This window comes from Myotis myotis, unplaced genomic scaffold (assembly GCF_014108235.1).
Source record: "Myotis myotis isolate mMyoMyo1 unplaced genomic scaffold, mMyoMyo1.p scaffold_m19_p_5, whole genome shotgun sequence".
Lineage (NCBI taxonomy): Eukaryota > Metazoa > Chordata > Mammalia > Chiroptera > Vespertilionidae > Myotis > Myotis myotis.
In genome coordinates this window covers 41,777,455-41,799,781 of record NW_023416357.1, presented here as the reverse complement: position 1 = coordinate 41,799,781, position 22,327 = coordinate 41,777,455, and the positions used below count along the sequence as shown (strand labels likewise).

Genomic DNA, 22,327 nt, shown 5'->3' with positions numbered 1-22,327 from the left:
CCCACAGTTGGCAAGAATAAGAGTACTTTCTCTGAGATGTTGTTCAAAGGGAAGGTGTTTAAAGGGAGTGATTTCTATAAATTGAAAGAAGTATAAATGAGAATTCTCAATGGGTACATGATCTGGACCTTGTAACATTACTGAGTAATGTAGACTGAGCTCTTCAAGGCAAGAACTATCTCATTGATCTTTACTCTTAGGATCAAGCACATACATACTTATACGTTATATAGTTAGTGCTTAATAAATATTTATTGAAGAAATAATTGAGTCATCAACTCTCAATAAATTAGGTCTCATAATTAGGGGAGGAGAAGATGGAACATTCTATAAACTCTAATATAGGTCTTCATTAAACCATGTTTCTACCTTGTTAAACTTGTTTTCATGTATATAGCTTTTGCTTAGTCATTTAATTGTATAGTTTCAATGAATATTTTTATAAAGTTTTTAAAAAACATTTTTATTAATTTCAGAGAGGAAGGGAGAGGGAGAGAGATACAGAAACATCAATGATGAGAGAGAATCATTGATTGGCTGCCTCCTGCATGCCCCCTACTGGGGATCGAGCCTGCCACCTGGTCATGTGCCCTTGACTGGATTCAAATCCGGGACCCTTCAGTCGTCAGGCCGATGATGCTCTATCCACTGAGCCAAACTGGCTAGGGCAATGAATATTTTTAAAGACTTGGTTTCAAGTTAAGAAAACTTGAAGGCTATGTGTAATAACAGGAGCATGAAAAAAAATAAAAGGAATTTATCTTTGTGGTGAGATTGTGAGTGTAAAATTTTTCAAATTTCTATTTTTGTTGTGACAATATTGATATATTAATGATAAGAGAAAAGTGAGATTAAGACAATCTATTTTACAGAACCTTTGCAACTCTTTAATGTTTGCTTATTCATTGAAAAAGCATTATTTAGTGCTATAAACCTGCCAGAAATAATTAGAGATTTGTTGGATTAGAAAGTGCCATGTTATAAAGATCAATAAATATGGCAATTATTATATTGAATTGATTCTATAAAGCCTATTTTTTTCTATTTTAATATCTGTAAAATTTGAATAAATCATATAATTGATGGTGTATTTCCGTTATGTAGCATTTTTTCCCTTAATAGTACATAAAGTAATAGAATGTCTTATAGTTGATGATGTCTTAGATCTGATACAGTACCTTTTTAAGTCATTAAATTTTAATATCTTGGGACAAGAACTACATATAATTGATCTTGGCATTTTCCGAACGTATAGTATGAAATCTCATTGCATATATTTTGTGCTAATCATTAAAGAAGCATTTCTCTTAAAAACTTATCTTTAGAATGGAATGTTTAGATTCTATTAATTTTGAGTTTTTAAAAAAATTATTTTATATAATTATATATAATATTATGACAATATAGTCACTATTTTTTTCTTCCATTGAATAACTTAAGCCTTATTGACATTTTAATTACTCTTTTTAAAATGGTTCATTACTTGTTTTCAGCCATTACAGTGTATCTTACTGTATTAGGAATTCTTGGGTTGAATTTTCATTTATGATTTGGGAGGTGGCTGTAGTATGTGCTTGACTGATTAGGATAAACTGACTTAGAGGTAAACAGATATAGTTAGTGCAGCTAGTTTTCAGTTATCCATCCTAGTAGAATGGATAATTGTAATTTGTGAACGATCTCCCAACCCTTTATTATAGTTATTTTTAAAAATTTATCTTTATTGTTGAAAGTATTACAGATGTCCCCTTTTTCCCTACCCACACTTACCCCCTTCCCCGCCGCTCCTGTCTCCTCCCCAGGCCTTCACAACACTATTGTCTGTGTCCATCGGTTATGCACATATGCATAGAAATTCTTTGGCATAGTTATTTTATGAGAGGTAATATATAGCAAAGTTAAACTGACTTGCATTTTTAAACTTCATGAGTAGGTTATAATAGGTACTGAAATGGTAGAAAAAAAAGGCAGCAATAGAATATATAAGAATTGAAAGTACTGAGTTATCCATCAACTGGGTAATCAACCTCTGAGCAACTAAAAATTGGCTGTGATTTCATGCATTACTATTGGGCATTGTTTAGCTTTAACTTGTTTACTACTGATTGAATTAAAGTTTGAGGTGAAATGCTTTATATCTCATTTCTAAACTCATGACCTCATGAGATTCAGATATGATAAAACAACAATGAGAAGTTAAAAATCAAGGTTAGAAAAAAGTATATTTTTAACCTGTAATCTTCTAAAATGGAGAAAAGTAATTATAAGAATTTCAGGAATCAATATAAATTGATGTTTTATACCAAAGAAAACTTAAGACCGTGAGTACTGCTCTCCCACCATCACTATATAAATAAAAATAAATCGATAGGTCTAGAAACATAAGCTAGTAAAGACATCTAGCAACTAGTTTTGATACTAAAGGGATTGTTAAGTATTGTAATCCAGAAAATGTATGTAATTAACCATAAGAAATTATATTTTTAATTTAAAAATAAGTTTTCTTTTTAGTATTCAGATCTTTTATGTACTTCATTATTTCATTTTGAAAAATTAAGTGTTAAGCATGGATTTTACAATAACTCTGTGTGGTTTCTAGCTTGTAATGTAGGTAGTTTTAAAGGCCCTTTCCATTAAAAAATATGTAGTTCTATATTCAAATACTATTAACAGACTGTCAGACTGTATTTGGCCAATTTCCTATCTCCTGGATAATCTTTTAGCTCCTGCAGAAGGAGATGTAATCAAATGGTTTTGAAGTGGGTACTAAATATAGGATTTGTCTGAGCCAGTGCATATGGGATTTTGAAACTGAATCTGAAAAATTTGAACTTGAAGCTCAGTTTGGGGTATTAATGAAAATGTTACTTGACTGAAGTAGTGAAATTTTAGGAAATTCTTATATAGGGATAAAATTCAGGAACAAAGAAATTTTTGTGTCCTAGTGTTAGGGGCAAAAATAGAGTATGATGTTGGCTTTAAAAAGTAGTTAGAGTATTTTTACAGAGAAAGGAATAGAAATAATTAACTTGTCTAAGGACATGGTTTCTTTTTTCCACTTCTGGAATATCACTTCTCATTGAAGCTGTTCCTCAGTTTGGCTTTATGTCACTTAAGTCGGGTTTACATATAATTTTAAAGCAAGGAAGGACTTTAAAGTTCCTTTACAGATCTCCCTCATTCTTACATTTCTTGCAGTTTATTCATTGTAACACTGTAAATGATCTTATCTTTGTATCTTCAGTACCTGGCACAAATCCTAGCAGGTATTCGTCAATATTTGCTAAATTAGCTTAGATAACTTAATCTGCATTAATATTAGTATTTCAGAATATCATTAATAAGGTTTGATGGTTCTTAGTAATTTTAGCACTTAAATGTCACCAGTGACTTATTTTTTAACTTTTTTTCTCTAACCAGATTTGCATCTGCTGGTGATGATGGACTTGTAGTTGTGTGGAATGCCCAGGTGTGTATTGATTTTGTGTGGATTGTGTAATAAATATATGACTGTATAGTTGAGTATACATTCATAAACACTATCTGGGGATATATCTGCATATTAGTAGACACACTAATTAATACTTGAAAAGGCATACTTGGGAAGATTTCATTTAAATTGGGAGCCAATTTTTTTTTTTAATATATTTTATTGATTTTTTACAGAGAGGAAGGGAGAGGGACAGAGAGTTAGAAACATTAATGAGAGAGAAACATCAATCAGCTGCCTCCTGCACACTCCCTACTGGGGATGTGCCCGCAACCAAGGTACATGCCCTTGACCAGAATCGAACCTGGGACCCTTGAGTCCGCAGGCTGACGCTCTATCCACTGAGCCAAACCGATCAGGGCGGGAGCCAATATTTTATAATAGAAACTTTTTTAATGAAGATTTTTTCCTGAGAAACAAATACCAAGATGTGAAAATAAAATTTTAATCTTACCGAACAAAACTTACCAGCAACTATGTATGACTCTGAAGATGAATCAAGTGTTGATTTTTGTGGCAATTTTTCTTTCAAAGTGATGATTACATAATGTAACATGCTTCTCATGTTTGAATTTAATAGCAATATAATAAAAGGCTTATTTAAAAAATATTTAAAGCTTAACCAAATTTCTCTGAGACCTCTCTTCCTGATCCTTTGATACTCAGGTTACTCTCTTTTGAAGTATCTATCTTCTCTCATTGATCTGTCAGATCCTCATTTTTCAATGGCTTTGTCTGTGATTAAAGGACTTCTTTAACATGTTCCCTACATTCATGAAACCTTGTAACCTTGGAAAGATTTGTAATTTGTCATATTTACATTGTGTTTTATAGTATGTTTATTGGGAAGTCCATGAGAGTCTCATGGGTGGGAATAGCTGTTGCTATTAAATAGAGGTGGAGTGGAGGCTAACTTTATGAGTAGTTGATACATTATTGGATATAGATATATTTGTTGTTGTTATGCTGCCTTTTTTCCATTCCACAACTGTATGACTGTGGAGACTTAAATAACAAATACTTGGATAAGGAGCTGACTTTTTTTTCTTCCACAGCTTTATAACTGTGGGGACTTAAATAACAAATACTTGGATAAGAAGGACTATCTATTTTTTCCTACAGATTAAGTTACTGATATTTTTATGCTTAATTTATCCAATTATATTCTTAAAATCATATGGAAAGAATATTCCTTTAAATTTTATATGAAATATGCTAAAATTTGTATTATCTATCAGAAAATACTTAAAATTGTTTATGGCTAAGTAATTTCAAATAGAATGTATGCATTTTCTACATAGTGATTCTTCTTAGTGTTGTTAAAGTAATTTAAGTTGTGAAATAATGAACCTGTTAACATTTTCATTGGTATTTCAGACAGGAGAAAAACTTTTGGAACTCAATGGACACACTCAAAAGATAACAGCTATTATTACATTTCCTTCCTTGGAAGCATGTGAAGAAAAAAATCAGCTCATCTTGACAGCCTCTGCTGATAGAACAGTTATCATATCCTTTAGTCTGGAAGAGAGTGAAGTAACTATTGTGACCCAAGGTATAGTATATACATTATTAGTCTTTAGGTTCTTGGGGCCTGTTTGCACATTCCTCTTTTAGCAAAAATGATTTTGTTCTAGCTTTCATAAAACACTTCTTAAAAGCATTAGGCATCTGAAAAGTATTAGACTTGAAATAGTAGGTTAAGGTGTATTATTGATGGAAACCCCATGACTAAAACTGTTCTTTCTAGAGTTACTATTATATAAAATAGATGAAATGGAGAAAATGAGCTTAAAAATGCTTAGTATCTCAGTTTGCTTTTCAATTTAGGGAAATAAAGATCAGTTGGACTGGAAAATAATTTACTTTGGTTTTTTTTTCTCCTCATTATACAGCAAAAAATAGTTAATGGCCCCAACCCATAAGAACCTTTTGAGAACCCAGTCTGACAGAAAAGTGAATTGCCATTGGCTCAGTGTTTAATATTACTATTTAGTATTTAAAAATAAAATTTAAAAAGTATGTTACCTTTCTTTCCCCCTTACTTTTAGGTAAAGTTTAAAAATGTAATGGCATTTTATAAATGCTTACATGTGCCACACATTGTTCTGTTTTATATAAATCCATTTGATCCTTACAATAAGAATTTTTGTTCTCATTCACAGATATTAGAGGCAAAGAGGGGTTAAGTAACTTGTCCAAGGTTATGCAGCCAGTATAGGGCAGAAGGTAAGCAGTCTGACTGCAGGGCCGAGTTCTGAACCACTATATAAAAATACTGCCTTTTAAAATATTTTCCTTAGCCTGGCCAGTGTTGCTCAGTAGTTGAGCGTTGACCAATGAACCAGGAGGTCAAGGTTCGATTCCCTGTCAAGGCACGTGCCCAGGTTGCAGGCTCAATTCCCAGTAGGGGGCATGCAGGAGTCAGCCGATCAATGATTCTCTCTCATCATTGATCTCATTGATGTTTCTCTCCCTCCCTCTCCCTTCCTTTCTGAAATCAATAGAAATATATTTAAAAAATGTTTTCCATAAACAAATTTAGCCCTTTAATCTTTTTATGAGGAATTTGGATTTGTGAAGGCCATAGCCAAATGCTATGGATAACTGTAATCTCTCATGACCTTTTTTTTTTTAAGTTATCATAGATTACCTTTAAAAAGTCTATGCTCTTTGAAAATTCTGTTTAGCTTCAAGCATAGTGAAGTAAGTTTCACAGTAAGCTCAAAGGAGTCAGTGTTACTCGGGCTTCTGTAAAACATACACATACTTTATGAAACTTAAACAAGCTTCTCAGCTAAAGTGATTTCTAGACAGTTTGCCAATAGGTGAAAACATTTTAAGAAAAGATTTAAATGGTGATAAATTGTGAGGGGATTACAGTATTATGTAAACAAGGGCATAAAATTCGATGATTTTTAGGTCAGGTTAGCATTATTGCTACTGCTCTATTGAGGCAAATTATTTTATGGACTAAAGCTCTTTTTTCATTTGTTTTCAGTATCAATATAACCTCTGCAAAAGTAGAATTTAAAATGCTTTTTTATTAGATGATTTCTAAAGTACTTAGAGGCAATTATTAAAAATTACTGTTACAGTACAGTACAGAGATGAGTAGATGGGACAATATCAGTATAAACTGTACCTGTAAATGATGGTATAGACTCATTTCCTTTGCAGAATGACTTTGTTGAAAATAATTCTGGGGTGCTTTGCTGGCAGTTCTTTTACTCAGCTGAATTCTAAATTAACCCTTTGCGGTCGTTTGTCTACTCTCAGCCACCAAAGCTTTTTTACCGTTCCGGTCGTATGTCTGCTCTCAGCCACCACATTAAGGAACCGTACGAATCTTAACTCTATTCATTCATGTATCAGTTCATAATTTCTCTGAAAGCTCTTAAGTGTCTAAGCGACCTTGTCATGAACCAAAACATTGCCCCGACAAATCGGAGATATCGAAACTCAACATAAACAAACGCGGTCGTTCCACACTCACCATGCAAAACACCGTGGCGAGTCAGTCGCCTTTTGAGAGTGAAGAAATCAACAAGCTTCAGAGATACTTCGCAGAATTTCAAATAAAGCTTTACAAATTACGTTTAACTGTAATTAGGCATTCTCGCTTGTTAAGATATTTCAAAATAATACTCCAAAATGGCAAAAAGAAAGTTACCGAAAGAAGTGTACTGCGAATCTGAAAGTAACGATGAAGAGTTTTATTTTGGCACCTTGAATGCTGACTCTGACGTAGAAAGTGATAACGTTTGTAGTGATTCTACTAGTAGTGACGTAGTTCCAAAAAAGAATTAATAAATCTTGTTTATCCTTCATAATCTTGCATGTTATGTATCACTGCTCTTTCAATGGAAATTAATTCCGACCAGTACGACACCCATGTCCAAATTTAATACGACCGCAAAGGGTTAATTCAGCTTGGGCCTTCTCTATTAACTAAAACTTCATTAATTAAATGCTCAGTGTAGATTTAAAACAATTTTGTCAAGTGATAGTCTTAAAAGTTTGTATGTACATATATATATTTATACATACTATATATATATATATATATATATATATATATATATATTATGTGAATGTGTTTTCAGATATGATGTAACATGTGTATCTTACCATAGGAAATGGTGTGAAAAATTTGAAAATCATCATACTCCTTAGTTAAACTAACCTTGGACATTTTATGAGAGGTCCTCTAATTACTTTAAATATGTATACAGGTAATAGGAACACACTGTTACTATCTTTTTTTAACCAGGATAACAGTAGTTAATTATGTCATACACATTGAGAGAGCTTTCAGTCAATATGGTGGACTGTTTTGGAGAATAAACAAAATTTAAACAGTTGCAATATTTAATGTCTATAAAGATTCAGTTTTCAGACCATCCTTTCTGTTGGCATTTTCAAATAGTTTGACATTAAAATTTACCAGAAAATTATTTTAGGTTGTATGCCTACTGTGCTAAGTTGATGACTCAATATTTTATGCCTTATTTTCTACCTAAATGTGTGACATTTGTGACTTAATTATTGGAAAAGTTATAAGATTTGAAATGTTTAGAAATTGTTTCTTAACATAAATTTAGGTATGGAATTGTGATACTGGCAGGCAAGTTCAAAAAGTGTCATGCTTCCAGTCTACTGTAAAGGTAAGATCATAAGCTGATATTTTATGGTAAAATTTTTTTTGTCTGAGAAAAAACTGTCAAGTTAGTTTGATGAAATTACTTTTGTAGGTTTAAAAAATTATTTCTTCCTGCCCTAGCCAGTTTGGCTCTGTGGATAGAGCCTGTAATGATTCACATTGCAATAAAAGCCCTTATAAAGTACTTTTAGTCGGCCTGTGGACTAAAGACTCCCAGGTTAGATTCTGGCCAAGGGCACAGGCCCGGGCTGTGGGCTCGATTTCTCCCCCAGTAGGGGATGTGCAGGAGGCAGCCAATCAATGATTCTGCCTCATCATTGATGTTTCTATCTATCTCTTTCCCTTACTCTCTGAAATCTATTAAAAATATTTAAAAATATTATTTCTTCCACACATAGTTACAGTTATTTTATTCTTCTAAGATTAGGTTTTTGGAAGTATATATTTCAAATGCTAGAATGTTTGAATTTGAACTTACAGCAAGCAATAAATCTCTATAGCAAGATAAGGAAAAAGGTAATACCTAGTATGTTTCTAGAAAGTAATTACAAAAAAAGGCAATCCTTGCAGAATGACCCTATAGTAGTAGTAAGTATGTTTCTTTACTTTGAAATAAAAACATGGAATCATTTGTCCGTCACACTCTGCCTTCTATAAAGTCATAAAGATAAGATATGTTTACAATAGCCAAGATCTGGAAACATCTCAGGTGACCATTAGTAGATGAGTGGATAAAAAGATGTCCATTTACACAATGTAATACTATGCAGCTGTAAAAAAGAAGGAACTCTTAACCTTTGTGACAGAATGGATGATGGACCTGGGAACTTATTATGCTAATTGAATAAGCCAGCCAGAGAAAGACAAGTATCACATGATCTCACTTATATGTAGAATCTAATGAAAAAAATAAACTGACAAACAAGATAGGACCAGAGGCATGGATATATAGAACAGACAACAGACTGACAGATCTCAGAAGGGAGGTGGGTGGGAAGACTGGAAGAGATTAACCAAAGAACATATATGCTTATGTGTGTATAACCCATGGACACAGACAGTAATGTGGTGATGACCTGGTTGGGGTGGAGGGGGGACCTGAGTGGAGGGAAGCAAAAAGATAGGGAAAGGGGGACATCTGTAATAGTGTCAATAGTAAAGAGAAATAATTAGTAGGATAAATTATTCCTAAAAAAAATGTCAGTTACTTAGTTCCAAAACAAAATGTTATGGGGCTAATTGGTTGCTACTGTTAGGTTCATTCATTTTACAAGTATTAATTGGGGCTTATTACATGAAAGGAACTCTGCTACATGTTGGAGAAACAAACTTGGATAACACTTGGTTACTTTGATTCCTACAGAAGAAATTAACCTTAAATGTTCTCACAAAGGTGTCTTTCAATAATGTGAGCAAGTTTGGAGAAAGATGCTAGTAAAATGAGATAATGTTTCCTCTTGCTTTAAAGATAACTGATCTCTAAATTGGAGCCAATACTTAAGAAAAAGAATTGCTGTGTGCCAATTGTCATTATATTCCTGAAAGGCAGCATCTCTGGTAGCCATCTCATGCTACTATGCTCTTCTAATTATCAATTTAGTAAAGTTTATGGGGAAGAAAGTGCCATTTACTGTATGCTTGTATCCAATTTAACAATGTACTGTCTTTGAAGAAGCCATTTAAGTATTGATTTGATCATATCTCTATGCTTTATGTGATCTGAAAGACACCTCTTTTAAATTCCTTAAAAAATACTCTTGTTTTCTGTCTGAGCTCATTAGGTTTCAGATGAAACACCTGAATTGAAGGAACAGGGAAAGAAAAAATTTAGTGTACTGGAGAAATTTCTTTGGTGAGCTGTTTTATGAACTGTTTAATGAAAAGTGCCTAATTCCAGTATGGTCAAAGTACTTTATAAGGGCTTTTACCGTAATGTGAATCAGCTAGACCAGCCGTGGGCAAACTACAGCCCGCGGGCCGGATGCGGCCCGTTTGAAATGAATAAAACTAAAAAAAAAACAGACCGTACCCTTTTATGTAATGATGTTTACTTTGAATTTATATTAGTTCACACAAACACTCCATCCATGCTTTTGTTCCGGCCCTCCGGTCCAGTTTAAGAACCCATTGTGGCCCTCGAGTCAAAAAGTTTGCCCACCCCTGTGCTAGACAGTTGTATTTACTCCTGCTATGAGTTTCACATTAAAAATCATTAAAAATAGCATTTTACTCACTTTAGTTCAGTGGTTAAAATTGTTTTTGAGCATGCTTTATTAAAGAAATTAGGATCCCTAATAAATATAAGAAATACTGTTTATTTTTTGAACTAGTAAAGTTTTTATACAGGTTGATATTAGCAAGGAGATGGTGAAATTGTCATTTGAATTGCTGTTGAGAGTATAAATTGATATGATCTTCTGGAAGGTAGTTTGTCATTATGAATGAATCTTAAAAAAAAGATTACATTAATTGACTCAGTGATTCAACTTCTAGAAAACTCTTTAAAGAAAATAATAAACATGGGCAGAGATTTATGAACAGAAATGTATATTGCAAATATATTTTGTAGATGGATGATTGGCAGTATCCTAATGTCTTTTAGGAAAGTAGTTAAATTATGGTAGATACATATGCTAAAAATGATATTTCAGAAGAATACACAAAGAGTTTGGAAAATTCTAATAAGATGTTAAGTAACAAAAGCAGTAAATGAAAACTAAACCTAGTAATGAATAAAAAGGGTTATATACCATGACCAAGTATTTATCATAGAATATGAGTTTAGTTTAACATTTGAACATTTAATCAATGTAATACACCATAGTAAGAATAAAAGACAAAAAAAATGATCATCTCAATAGATGCAGAGAAAGCATTTGACAGACTCCAAACCTCAATAAACTAGGAATAGGTGAGAACTTCCTCAACCTAAGGAAGGGCATCTATGAAAGCCCCACAGCTAACACTGTGTTAATGGGGAATGACTGACTGAATACTTTCCCCCTGAGATCAGGAACAAACAAGGATGTCTACTCTTGGCATTTCTATTTAATGTTGTACTGGAGGTTCTGAACCAGGGCAATTAGACAATAAAAGAGAAAAGGCATCCACATTGGAAAGGAATACATAAAACTATGTAGAAAAAATAGCTATATAGAAAATTCTATATCCACAACAAAACTATTAGAGCTAAAAATGGATTTAGCAAAGTTTTAGGATACAATTCAGTATACAAAATTAATTGTATTTCTATATACTAGCAGTGAACATTCAAAAATAAAATTGAGAAAACAATTCATTTACAGTAGCATCCAAAAGAATAATATGCTTAGAAATAAATTTAAAGAAGTAATAGGTGACTTGTACACCAAAAGCTACAAAACATTGTTGAAAGACACTAAAGAAAATCTAAGTAAATGAAAAGACATCCCATATTCATGGATCAGATTTAATATGGTTAAGATTGCAGTACTACCCTGTCTACATATTGGATACAATCTCTACCAAAATCTCAACAGGCTGTTTTTTCCCTACGTTCTTGTTCTTGTTTTGCAGAAATTGATGTAGAAGTGCAGGGGACCCTAGCATAGCTAGAACAATCTTGCAAAGAAATAACAAAGTTGCAAGATGCAAGCTTCCCAATTTGAAAATTTACTAGAAAACTATAGTAATCAAGACAGTGTGGTACTGGCATAAGAATAGATATACAGATCAATGGAATAGACTTAGTTGCTTAAAACAAATATCTCACAGAGTTTGTAGTCAGGAATAGAGAGCAGCTTAGCTGGATAGTTCTGGCTCAGTGTTTCATGAGGTTGTCATCTGAAGGCTTGACTGGATTTGGAGGTTCCTAGGGGACTCACATGCTTGGGAAGTGTTGGTGGTTGTACAGAGGCTTCACTTTCTTGTCGGGGGGGGGGAGGGGGTCTTTCTCCATGTGGCTGCTTATGTGTGTTTGCCCTAGAGAGAGTGACTTAAGAGAGGAGCAAGGAGGAAACCACCATTTGTCTTATCCATATAATAAAAGGGTAATATGCAAATTGACCCTAACAGCAGAACAACTGGGAATGATTGGTCACTATGACACACACTCACCACCAGGGGGCAGATGCTCAATGCAGGAGCTGCCCCCTGGTGGTCAGTGCGCTCCCACAGGGGGAGCTCTGCTCAGCCACAAGCCAGACTGCCTGCTGCCAGCACAGCGGTGGTGGCGGGAGCCTCTCCTGCCTCCTCAGCAGCGCTAAGGATGCCCGACTGCAGCTTAGACCTGCTCCCCGCTGGCAAGTGGACATCCCCCGAGGGCTCCCGGGCTGCCAGAGGGATGTCTGACTGCCAGCTTAGGCCCACTCCCCTGGGGAGCGGGCCTAAGCCAGCAGGTGGACATCCCCCGAGGGGTCCCAGACTGCAGGAGGGTACAGGCTGGGCTGAGGGACCCTCCCCCCCCCAAGTGCACAAATTTTTGTGCACCGGGCCTCTAGTGTCTTTATAAGTCACACACTATCCTTTCTGCCACATTCTATTCATTAGACGCTATTCACTTAGTAGAGCTCACATTCAAGGGCAGGGTAGTTAGGCTTCACCTCTTGAAGGAAAGGGTATCAAAGAATTTAGAACATATTGTAAAACCACCAATGAATGCATGAACTGCTAAACTTACGTATATTTCTCATAAATTTTGCAGTGTTTAACTGTTCTTCAGAGACTAGATGTTTGGCTCTCTGGTGGGAATGACCTATGTGTGTGGAACCGAAAATTAGATCTCCTATGTAAGACTAGTCACCTTTCTGATACAGGTAAAAAACAAATCAAGGTAATTGTGAACCATGAGTGACAGACTCTAAAAGACACAGAATCTTCAAAGAGACTTTCCCTGTACAAAGGGGAGGGGGAGGGTACTTTTCTTTGCAGTTCTGAATATACTGGTAAAATGTAGCCATAGTCTCCAGGTTGGTTAAGGGTTGTGTAAAATATATTTTCATCAAATTGGAAGGAAAAGATTCCCCTCCTTTTGGATTCCTTATCCCTCCTAACAGAATTTCTCAAAGTGGTCAAGAAAAACCTTTTAATATAAGATCATCAAACTCTAAATGGAGTTTGATGAGCATGTTGATACCTGAAAGCACTTTTATGGCTTTACAATAGCACTTTTTAAAAATATTTTTGATCACTTGTCTTTCAATAGATTTCTTAGGATGACCTCATTTTACATTTGGTTTTACTAAAAAGTTTATTCATGAGCAAACTTACTAACAAAATTCTATTTTCTCAGAATTCTGTTAATAGACAATTTTTTGTCTTAACAGAAAAAAAATCAATTTTGACTTCTATAGATACCAAGGATTTTAAAGAATAAAATTAAAATTTATTCAGAGTAAAAACATCCTATCTAATAAAAGAGAAACATGGTAATTGGTGTACGACCGCTACCCTTCCCATTGGCTAATCAGCGAGATATGCAAATTAACTGCCAGCCAAGATGGCAGCCAGAAACCAGGCAGCTTAAACTGAACATGAGGCTTGCTTGCTTCAGTGACGGAGGACTGCAACGTTCCCCGCCTGCGTTGCCGGCCTCTGAGCCTGCAGTTTAAAAAACATTGTAACAAATATAGGAGCTAAACAAAACCCCAGAAACCTGCTTTCAGCCAGCCGGGATCTCAGAGCTGGTGTTGATACAGAGTTTCAATTATAGAACCGAAACAAACCAGATACCTGTTTTCAGCAGCTGAAGCCTCAGAGCTGGAGCCAAGCCTCAGAGCTAAAGCTGGCCCAGAATAAAAAAGAAAAAAAAAAGAAAAAAAGGAGCAGTTGGGAGCTTCAGTCCCAGCCTGAAAACAGCCCTCAGCCCCTCACCCAGACTGGCCAGGCACCCCAGTGGGGACCCCCACCCTGAAGGCTGTGTGACCAGCTGCAAACAGCCATCATCCCCTCACCCAGGCTGGCCAGGCACCCCAGTGGGGACCCCCACCCTGATCCGGGACACCCTTCAGGGCAAACCAGCCAGCCCCCACCCATGCACCAGGCCTCTATCCTGTATAGTAAAAGGGTAATATGCCTCCCAGCACCAGGATCAGTGGAGCCGAGAGGCCTCCCGGCACCGGGATCAGCGTGACGGGGCAGTGCCCAAACCCCCTGATCGCCCTGCGGCTCTGTGTGTGACAGGGGTGGGGCCACAACCTCCCTATCGGCCCTGCTCTGTTCGTGACGGGAAGGCGCCCCAACCCCCTGATCGGCCCTGCTCTGTGCCTGATAGGGGGGAGCTCCCAACCCCTTGATCACCCTGCGGCTCTGTGTGTGACAGGGTGTGGCGCCCCAACCCCCCCACCCCATGGGCCTGCTCTGTGTGTGATGGGGTAGAGCCATAACCTCCCCATCCGCCCTGCCCTGAGTGTGAGAGTGGCGGCGCCCCAACCCCCTGATTGGCCCTTCTCTGTACGTGACAGGGGGGAGCTCCCCAACCCCCAGATCGGCCCTGCTCTGTGCGTGACAGGGGGCAGCACCCCAACCCCCTGATTGGCCCTGCTCTGTGCGTGACGGGGTGGCGCCACAACCTCCCCATCGACCCTGCCTTGAGTGTGACAGGGGGCGGTGCCCCAACCCCCCAATTGGCCCTACCCTGAGCGTGACTGAGGGTGGCATCGCAACCTCCCAATCCGCCCTGCTCTGTGCATGACAGGGGGCGGCACCCCAACTCCCCAATCGGCCCTGCTCTGAGCCCGACCAGGGGCTGCACCTAGGGATTGGGCCTGCCCTCTGCCACCCAGGAGCAGGCCTAAGCCAGCAGGTCGTTATCTCCCGAGGGGTCCCAGACTGCGAGAGGGCACAGACCGGGCTGAGGTACCCCCCTTCCCCACCGAGTGCACAAATTTTTGTGCACCGGGCCTCTAGTTTAAGTATAAATGAGTAAATGACAGTAACCATAAAGTTATGTGATACACTATTAACTATTTTTGTTCTAAAGGTAATCAAATGAGCCCATGGAATATTATTAATTATTGACATCTTAAAGGTAGTAGTAGCTCCGTGAATTGAATAGATAGTTCATAATTGGAAATAGCTTATTTCTACATAGATATTATAAAATAGCATGAAAATTATGTGATATATTAGCAAAATTCAATCCATACCTTATTAGGATTTACAATTTAACCTTTCAAGTCAACATTGGACCACTAGTAATCTTGTTTGAATCTAGAGTGCATATTAATGTTTACTATTATCATGAATTATATCTATTTACATGTACATATTTCTTTCATTAGCCTGTGGTCATATGTGAATTTTACTCCATGAATAATTAGTACAGACATACCTTGGAGATAGTGCAGGTTTGATTCCAAACCACCCCCCGTAAAGCGAATATTTCAATAAAGTGAGTCATGATTTTTTTGGTTTCCTAGTACATATTACAGTTACACTATACTGTAGTCCAGGGGTCCTCAAACTACGGCCCGCGGGCCACATGCAAATACAAATATTGTATTTGTTCCCGTTTTGTTTTTTTACTTCAAAATAAGATATGTGCAGTGTGCATAGGAATTTGTTCATAGTATTTTTTTAAGCTATAGTCCGGCCCTCCAACGGTCTGAGGGCCAGTGAACTGGCCCCCTGTTTAAAAAGTTTGAGGACCCCTGCTGTAGTCTATTAAGTGTACTATAGCAGTCTGTCTAAAAAATGTATTTAACTTAATTAAAAATATTTTATTGGTAAAAAATGCTAAGCATCATCTAGGTTGGGGTGGCTGTGGCAATTTTTAAAAATAAGACAGTGAAATTTGCCTCACCAATGGACTCATTTTGTGAATGATTTCTCTGTAGCACATGATGCTGTTTGATAGCATTTTATTTACAGTAGAATCTCTTTCAGAATTGGAGTCAATCCTCTCAAGTTCTGCCAACACTTTATCATCTAAGTTTATGTAATATTTTAAATTTTTTGTGGTTATTCAACAGTCTTCACAACATTTTCACCAGGAGTAGATTCCATCTCAAGAAACCACTTTTTTTTTTTTTCCTGATCCATAAGAAACAACTCATCTGTTTAAGTCTTATCATGAGATTCAGCAATTCATTCACATCTTCAGGCTCCACTTCTAATTCTAGATCTCTTGTAATTTCTGCCACATCTGTAGTTACTTCCTCCACTGAAGTCTTGAACCACTCAGTCGTCTATGAGGGTTGGAATCAGCTTCTCCCAAACTCCTGTTAATGTTGATATTTTTTTTTTTTTAAATATATTTTATTGATTTTTTACAGAGAGGAAGGGAGAGGGATAGAGAGTTAGAAACATCGATGAGAGAGAAACATCCATCAGCTGCCTCCAGCACGCCCCCTACTGGGGATGTGCCCGCAACCAAAGTACATGCCCTTGACTGGAATCGAACCTGGGACCCTTCAGTCTGCAGGCCGACGCTCTATCCACTGAGCCAAACCGGTTAGGGCAATGTTGATATTTTGACCTCTTCCCATGAATCATGAATATTGTTAGTGGCACCTAGAATGGTGCATCCTTTCCAGAAGATTTTCAGTTATTTTGCTCAGATCCATAAGAGGAATTACTAACTACGGCAGCTCTAGTCTTAACAAAATGTATTTCTTAACTTATAAGATTTGAAAGTCCAAATTACTCCTTGATCCATGGGCTACAGAATGGATGTTGTGTTAGCAGCCATGAAAACAAGATTAATCTTGTACATCTTCCATCAGAGTTCTTGGTTGCCAGGTGCATTGTCAATGAGCATTTATATTTTTTCTAGGTCTCAACAGTGGGCTTAGAATATTCAGTAAACCATGTGGTAAATAGATATGCTGTCATCCAGACTTTGTTGTTCCATTTATGGAGCACTAGCAGAGTAGATTTAGTATAATTCTTAAGGGCCCTAGAATTTTCAGAATGGCAAATGAGCTATGGCTTCAACTTCAACTAACTCATCAGCTGCATTAGTACCTAACAAGAGACTCAGCCAGTTCCTCTCTAGCCATGAAAGTACTAGATGCATCTTCCGAAAGAGGCTGTTTCATCTGCATTGCAAATCTGTTGTTTAGTAACCACCTTTTTAGCTAGATCTTCTGGATAACTTGCTGCAGCTTCTACATTAGCACTTGTTGCTTCACCTTGCATTAAAAAAATTTTTTTTATTGATTTCAGAGAGGAAGGGAGGGGGGAGAGAGAGAGAAACATCAATGATGAGAGAATCATTGATCGGCTGCCTCTGGGGATCAAGCCTGCAACCTGGGCATGTGCCCTGACAGGGAGTTGAACCATTACCTCCTGGTACATAGGTCAACGCTCAACCACTGAGCCATGACAGCTGGTCATACTTCTGTTTCTATTATTTTATAAAATTATTTATAAAAAATTTTTAGCAAAGTTTTCCACATCTAGAATTCTTTTCTTCCTAACCTTCCCTGTGCTCTCCTGTCCCTTTTACTTTTTAATATTGTACTGCTAATTCCTTCCTTTTGCCCTCCTCTAGAATCACTTCTTCTTCCTTATACTTGGGAAGTGCATAAAATACTGTTAAACCTATGTGGAGAAAAGATTTTAGAGACTTACTCCCCAAACTACAAGAGTCTTTTGATGGCTGAGAGAGTAAAGTAAAGGAGTATAATATTTTCCAAATTTGAATATATGTTATAAATTACTTTTATATAAGTTATATATATTTCATACTGGAAAAATTAACTTTAATAGTTTTTGTACCTGCACATGTGGTGATTCTGAATTTAATACTTCAATTCTTTAAGTCTTACTAACAAAAGTAATAATTATTACATATGTTATAGAAATTAGCATATGTTATAGAAGTTATAGTTACACTATAAAAAGTTACTGAGAACTCTATATTTAAATAAATAAGTGAGCCTGGCCAGTGTGGCTCAGTGGTTGAGTGTCGACCTATGAACCAGGAAGTCACGGTTCGATTGCCGGTCAGGGCACATGCCTGGTTGCGGGCTCAATCCCCAGTGCGGGGCATGCAAGATGCAGCTGATCAATGATTCTCTATCATCATTGATGTTTCTATCTCTCTCCCTCTTTCTTCCTCTCTGAAATCAATAAAAATATATTTTTTAAAAATATAAACAAGTGAAAGATGTTGAATTGTTGAATCTAATTAATTTTGTAAATATTAATTAATTAAAAACATGTTATTTAAAAGCCCCTTTCTGCCCTGGCTGGTTTTGCCCAGTGGATAGAGCGTCGGCCTGCAGGCTGAAAGGTCCCAGGTTTGGTTCCGGTCAAGGGCATGTACCTTGGTTGTGGGCACATCCCCAGTAGGAGGTGTGCAGGAGGCAGCTGATCGATGTTCCTCTCTCATCGATGTTTCTAACTCTATCTCTCTCCCTTCCTCTCTGTAAAAAATCCATAAAATATATTAAATAAATAAATAAATAAATAAATAAATAAATAAATAAATAAATAAATAAAAGCATAAAAGCCCCTTTCTTAGCTGTTGACTACTGGCTAACTCATTTACTGCCAGGGAACCCACTCAGGATTCTTTTTTTTTTTTTAAATATATTTTATTGATTTTTTTTACAGAGAGGAAGGGAGAGGGATAGAGACTTAGAAACATCGATGAGCGAGAAACATCAATCAGCTGCCTCCTGCACCCCCCCCCCCCCCCCCCCCCATCGAGGATGTGCCCGCAACCAAGGTACATGTCCCTGACCGGAATCGAACCTGGGACCCTTCAGTCCGCAGGCTGATGCTCTATCCCCTGAGCCAAACTGGTTAGGGCCCCACTCAGGATTCTTAAATTTAAAGTAAGGAAAATGCCAATTTTATATCTCCTTTGAGCTAGGTGTATTGTAAATGGTGAGGGTGATTATCTTAAGGGATCCCTGGTAAATAAGTTTATCATAATGTTCAAAGAGTATATCCTACCCTTACTAGATCAATAGTCTTCCAAAGGCCTCACCCGTTTTTCACAAAATCATTTTCTGTGTATAAGCAAGCAAGTGTGATATAGAAAATTGTGTGTGCTTTTTTGTGACCACTCCCTTTATTGTAAATGACTGACATAAAACTGAGAATGCTTTTGTTTTTTATGTAACCATAAAGAAAATAATTTTACCTTTGTTTTATATTTTTGAAGGGATCAGTGCTTTGATTGAAATACCTAAGAACTGTGTTGTGGCAGCAGTTGGCAAAGAATTGAGTGAGTATGACTCTTTTTTTCTTCTATTTTCAAAAAATTTTAAACTAGAACTTATATACACATTTTAGAAAGACTAGTTAATATTTCATTTAAGGAACATCTGCCCCTGCCCCAGTCTTGGTCTCCTGGGATTGTTGAAGTGATATGGAGACCTAGACATTTTCATGATATTAAGTCAATTTTTGTCCTACCCTTGTCCTAACATAGCCAGGTGGGGCAGCTAACCTCATTCCTCTTATGCCAGAGAAGACCCATAGTCCTCTCTGTTGCTGATCTGTACACATACACTTATTTGACAAAAAAATAAAAAATAAAAAAAAACGACCACATAAAACAACTGTCAACATTTTGGCAACTAAAAACTTGGGAGGGTCAAAGGAGGATTTGGGGAATTTACTAAGGTAGGAACTGTGGAGTTTTTGCCTCAGGAAGCCAGAATGGGGCCCATTATCTTTGGGGCAGTTTATGCCATTTCCCTTAGAGTAGTAGAATAGCAGAGGAAGGGGTAGGTAGCAGAGGCCTTTTGTAAATGTATTAATTATGAACATCTGAAGGCCACTTTCTTAGCTTTTGACTATTAGTTAACTCATTTACTATCAGGGAGCCTACAGTGAAGAAAGCCTTTTGTGCTCACTGCTTTGCGAATGGAATTTGGGTGCCAGAATTGATAGAGTAAACATGCTTCTTAAAAGCTGCTTCTTTCTTGCCATTCGGTATTGCTTGTGCTACTTCTTCCAGAGACCAGCCCTGAAATTTGCTGTGACTACCAGTTGGCATGTTTGCAAAACCCAATGAGACGTGAACTCAGTAGTTCTCAAACTTGAGTGTGCATTAGAATGACCTGAAGGGCTTATTACAAACACAAATTACTGGGCTTTACCTCCCAGAGTAATTCAATAAGTCTAGACTGGGGCCTGAGCTCTGTATTTCTAACAGGTTCCCTTCTCACTTGTGGTGTTCTCCTCAGGCTCTCATTACCTTTCTTAACTACGAATGTTGCATTAAGTCTCCTACTTACCTTTCTTCCTCTACTTTAGTGCTTGTCAATGCCTTCTGATCCTCTGGTTTAGCGCTTCTCATATATATATTCTTCAGTAGATGCTAGAAGGATCTATCTAAAATGCAGACCATTCTCCTGCTTAAAGGCTTTGGTGGCTTCCTATTGCCTACAGCAGTCATTTCTAGGCTCAAATTTCTGACTAGTACAAAAGTTTAGATTTTTAGAGCTCAACATAGAGTTGCAGATTTTTATTTTGCTTAGTAAAACTAATAAACAACAAAAAAAGCTATCATTTACCACTTTCATTTTGTAGAAATTACTTTTTAACAACAAAGTATGAAGAACATGATCTCAGAAAGAAGTAATAGGACTTTAAATTGAATATATTTACTTTCATGTGGCCCTTATTTTTTCTTATTTTTGCCCCAGATGAATAAAATTTTTGCCCCAGAGCAGCAGTTGCCAACCTTTCGGACCTCACAGACCACCAGTTGGCGACTGCTGCCCTAGAGGACCAGTGTAAGTTCATCACTACCCTGCAGGATAAAGTGCAAAGTTTTCAACGTATCAAATCAGGCCCTCCAGCACCTTTCTCCTCCTATATCGCTGGCTTGTCAACACTGAATTGCCTGGGATTCCCCCACCTAAGGTGTTTCTCACCTTTATGCCTTTATTTCTGCTGTCACTCTGTATCAGGTTTATCCTCCTGCTCATTGTCCTCTTTGATCCGGCTAATTCCTACTTACTCTTTAAGAGCTCAGCTCCAGTATCTTTTGAGGAAGAAGGCTTGCTTACTTAATACCACCTCCCCTCCCAGAAGTGTTTCCACTGTGTTGTCATAATCTCACATCTATCATTTCATTTACTACTTTAAAAAAAGACTTCTGTTTACTTTTGGTTCTCTCCTTGCCCTCCTTTTCAGAATATGAGCTACTTGGAGACTGGAACTTTCTTATTCATCTTTCTGTTAACAGATAAGAAATTTTTATTGAATGGATGAATGAATTAGTGAATTCATTAAAACACTACTAAAAGCAACATTAATGCTTCAACTGAAGTTAGAGTATCATCTAAAAAAAGAAGTGAAAGTTGATTTTATTCAGAAAGTAATTTATAAAAATACATAATATTCTTTAAAATGAGGTTCTGCATTTTATTTAATTTTGTCATAAAATAAATATATAGTGCTATTTTTTCTTATGGAAAAATAAATTTCATTCCTGTAAATGGGGTATCTTTTCTATTTCCAAGACCAAGCTTGTACCTATATACTTGGTTTTCAGTGTTCTATTTCAGTTTCTCTCTTTCTGTGTGAAGGTTCCTTTCAACAGGAAGTATAAGTTCTGTGTGCACCAGCTTCAGTGACTTTGAAGCTTTACTGGCTATCAGCGCTGAGACCTCATCCTGGCTCAGAAGTCTAGGATATTTTTCCTAACTAATTTTTTAGAATTTATTATTGCTTCTCTTTTGTTCTCTGATTTGTTTTATTTTTTTGAATTTATTACTTGTCTATAGAGGCCATATTTATGCTCACTAAACAGTTTCATGTTATCTTAGTACTTTGTAGTTCTTTGTAGAGCCCTACTTTATAGTTTTCTTCTTTTTGTCAGTATTTCAGGTTATTATATGTTAGTTTGAGTAGACAATATATTGCTTTTTATTCCACAATCCCAATCTCAAGATCATTTGGTAGGATTTCAACTGAAATAGAATGTACATATAACTCTGATAGGTATGAGGAAGAATTCCCTTTGTGTTGACTGAAATACCTTTTTATTTCAACAGCCACAGTTAGAAGGTAAATGGCTGCCAGTATTAAATAACCTTGCTAGAGATTTGTAGCTGGTAAAAATTGTCTAGAGACAGAATGAAATGTGGCACTATTTTCCAGGGAGGAATGTGAGAAAGAAGAGAGATTAATAGTTAGCCACCACTTGGAAAGGATATGATCTCTGAGACATCCCCACTTCTAAGATATGAGTCATCTTAATCTGTGAGCATCTACAACATTGGGTA

General features: G+C 36.7%; 1 protein-coding gene across 2 annotated transcripts in view; it reads left to right on the top strand.

The window, feature by feature from the left end:
• The window catches only part of WDR41 (WD repeat domain 41), a 52,748-nt gene that overhangs the window by 11,985 nt on the left and 18,436 nt on the right, over positions 1 to 22,327 (top strand). For both annotated transcript variants that reach the window (XM_036308863.1, XM_036308861.1), the window contains 5 exons: positions 3,421 to 3,469; positions 4,868 to 4,999; positions 8,095 to 8,157; positions 12,835 to 12,946; positions 19,249 to 19,311. In XM_036308863.1, coding sequence (XP_036164756.1) covers positions 3,421 to 3,469; positions 4,868 to 4,999; positions 8,095 to 8,157; positions 12,835 to 12,946; positions 19,249 to 19,311 — 419 coding nt within the window. The remainder of the gene's footprint in view (positions 1 to 3,420; positions 3,470 to 4,867; positions 5,000 to 8,094; positions 8,158 to 12,834; positions 12,947 to 19,248; positions 19,312 to 22,327) is intronic.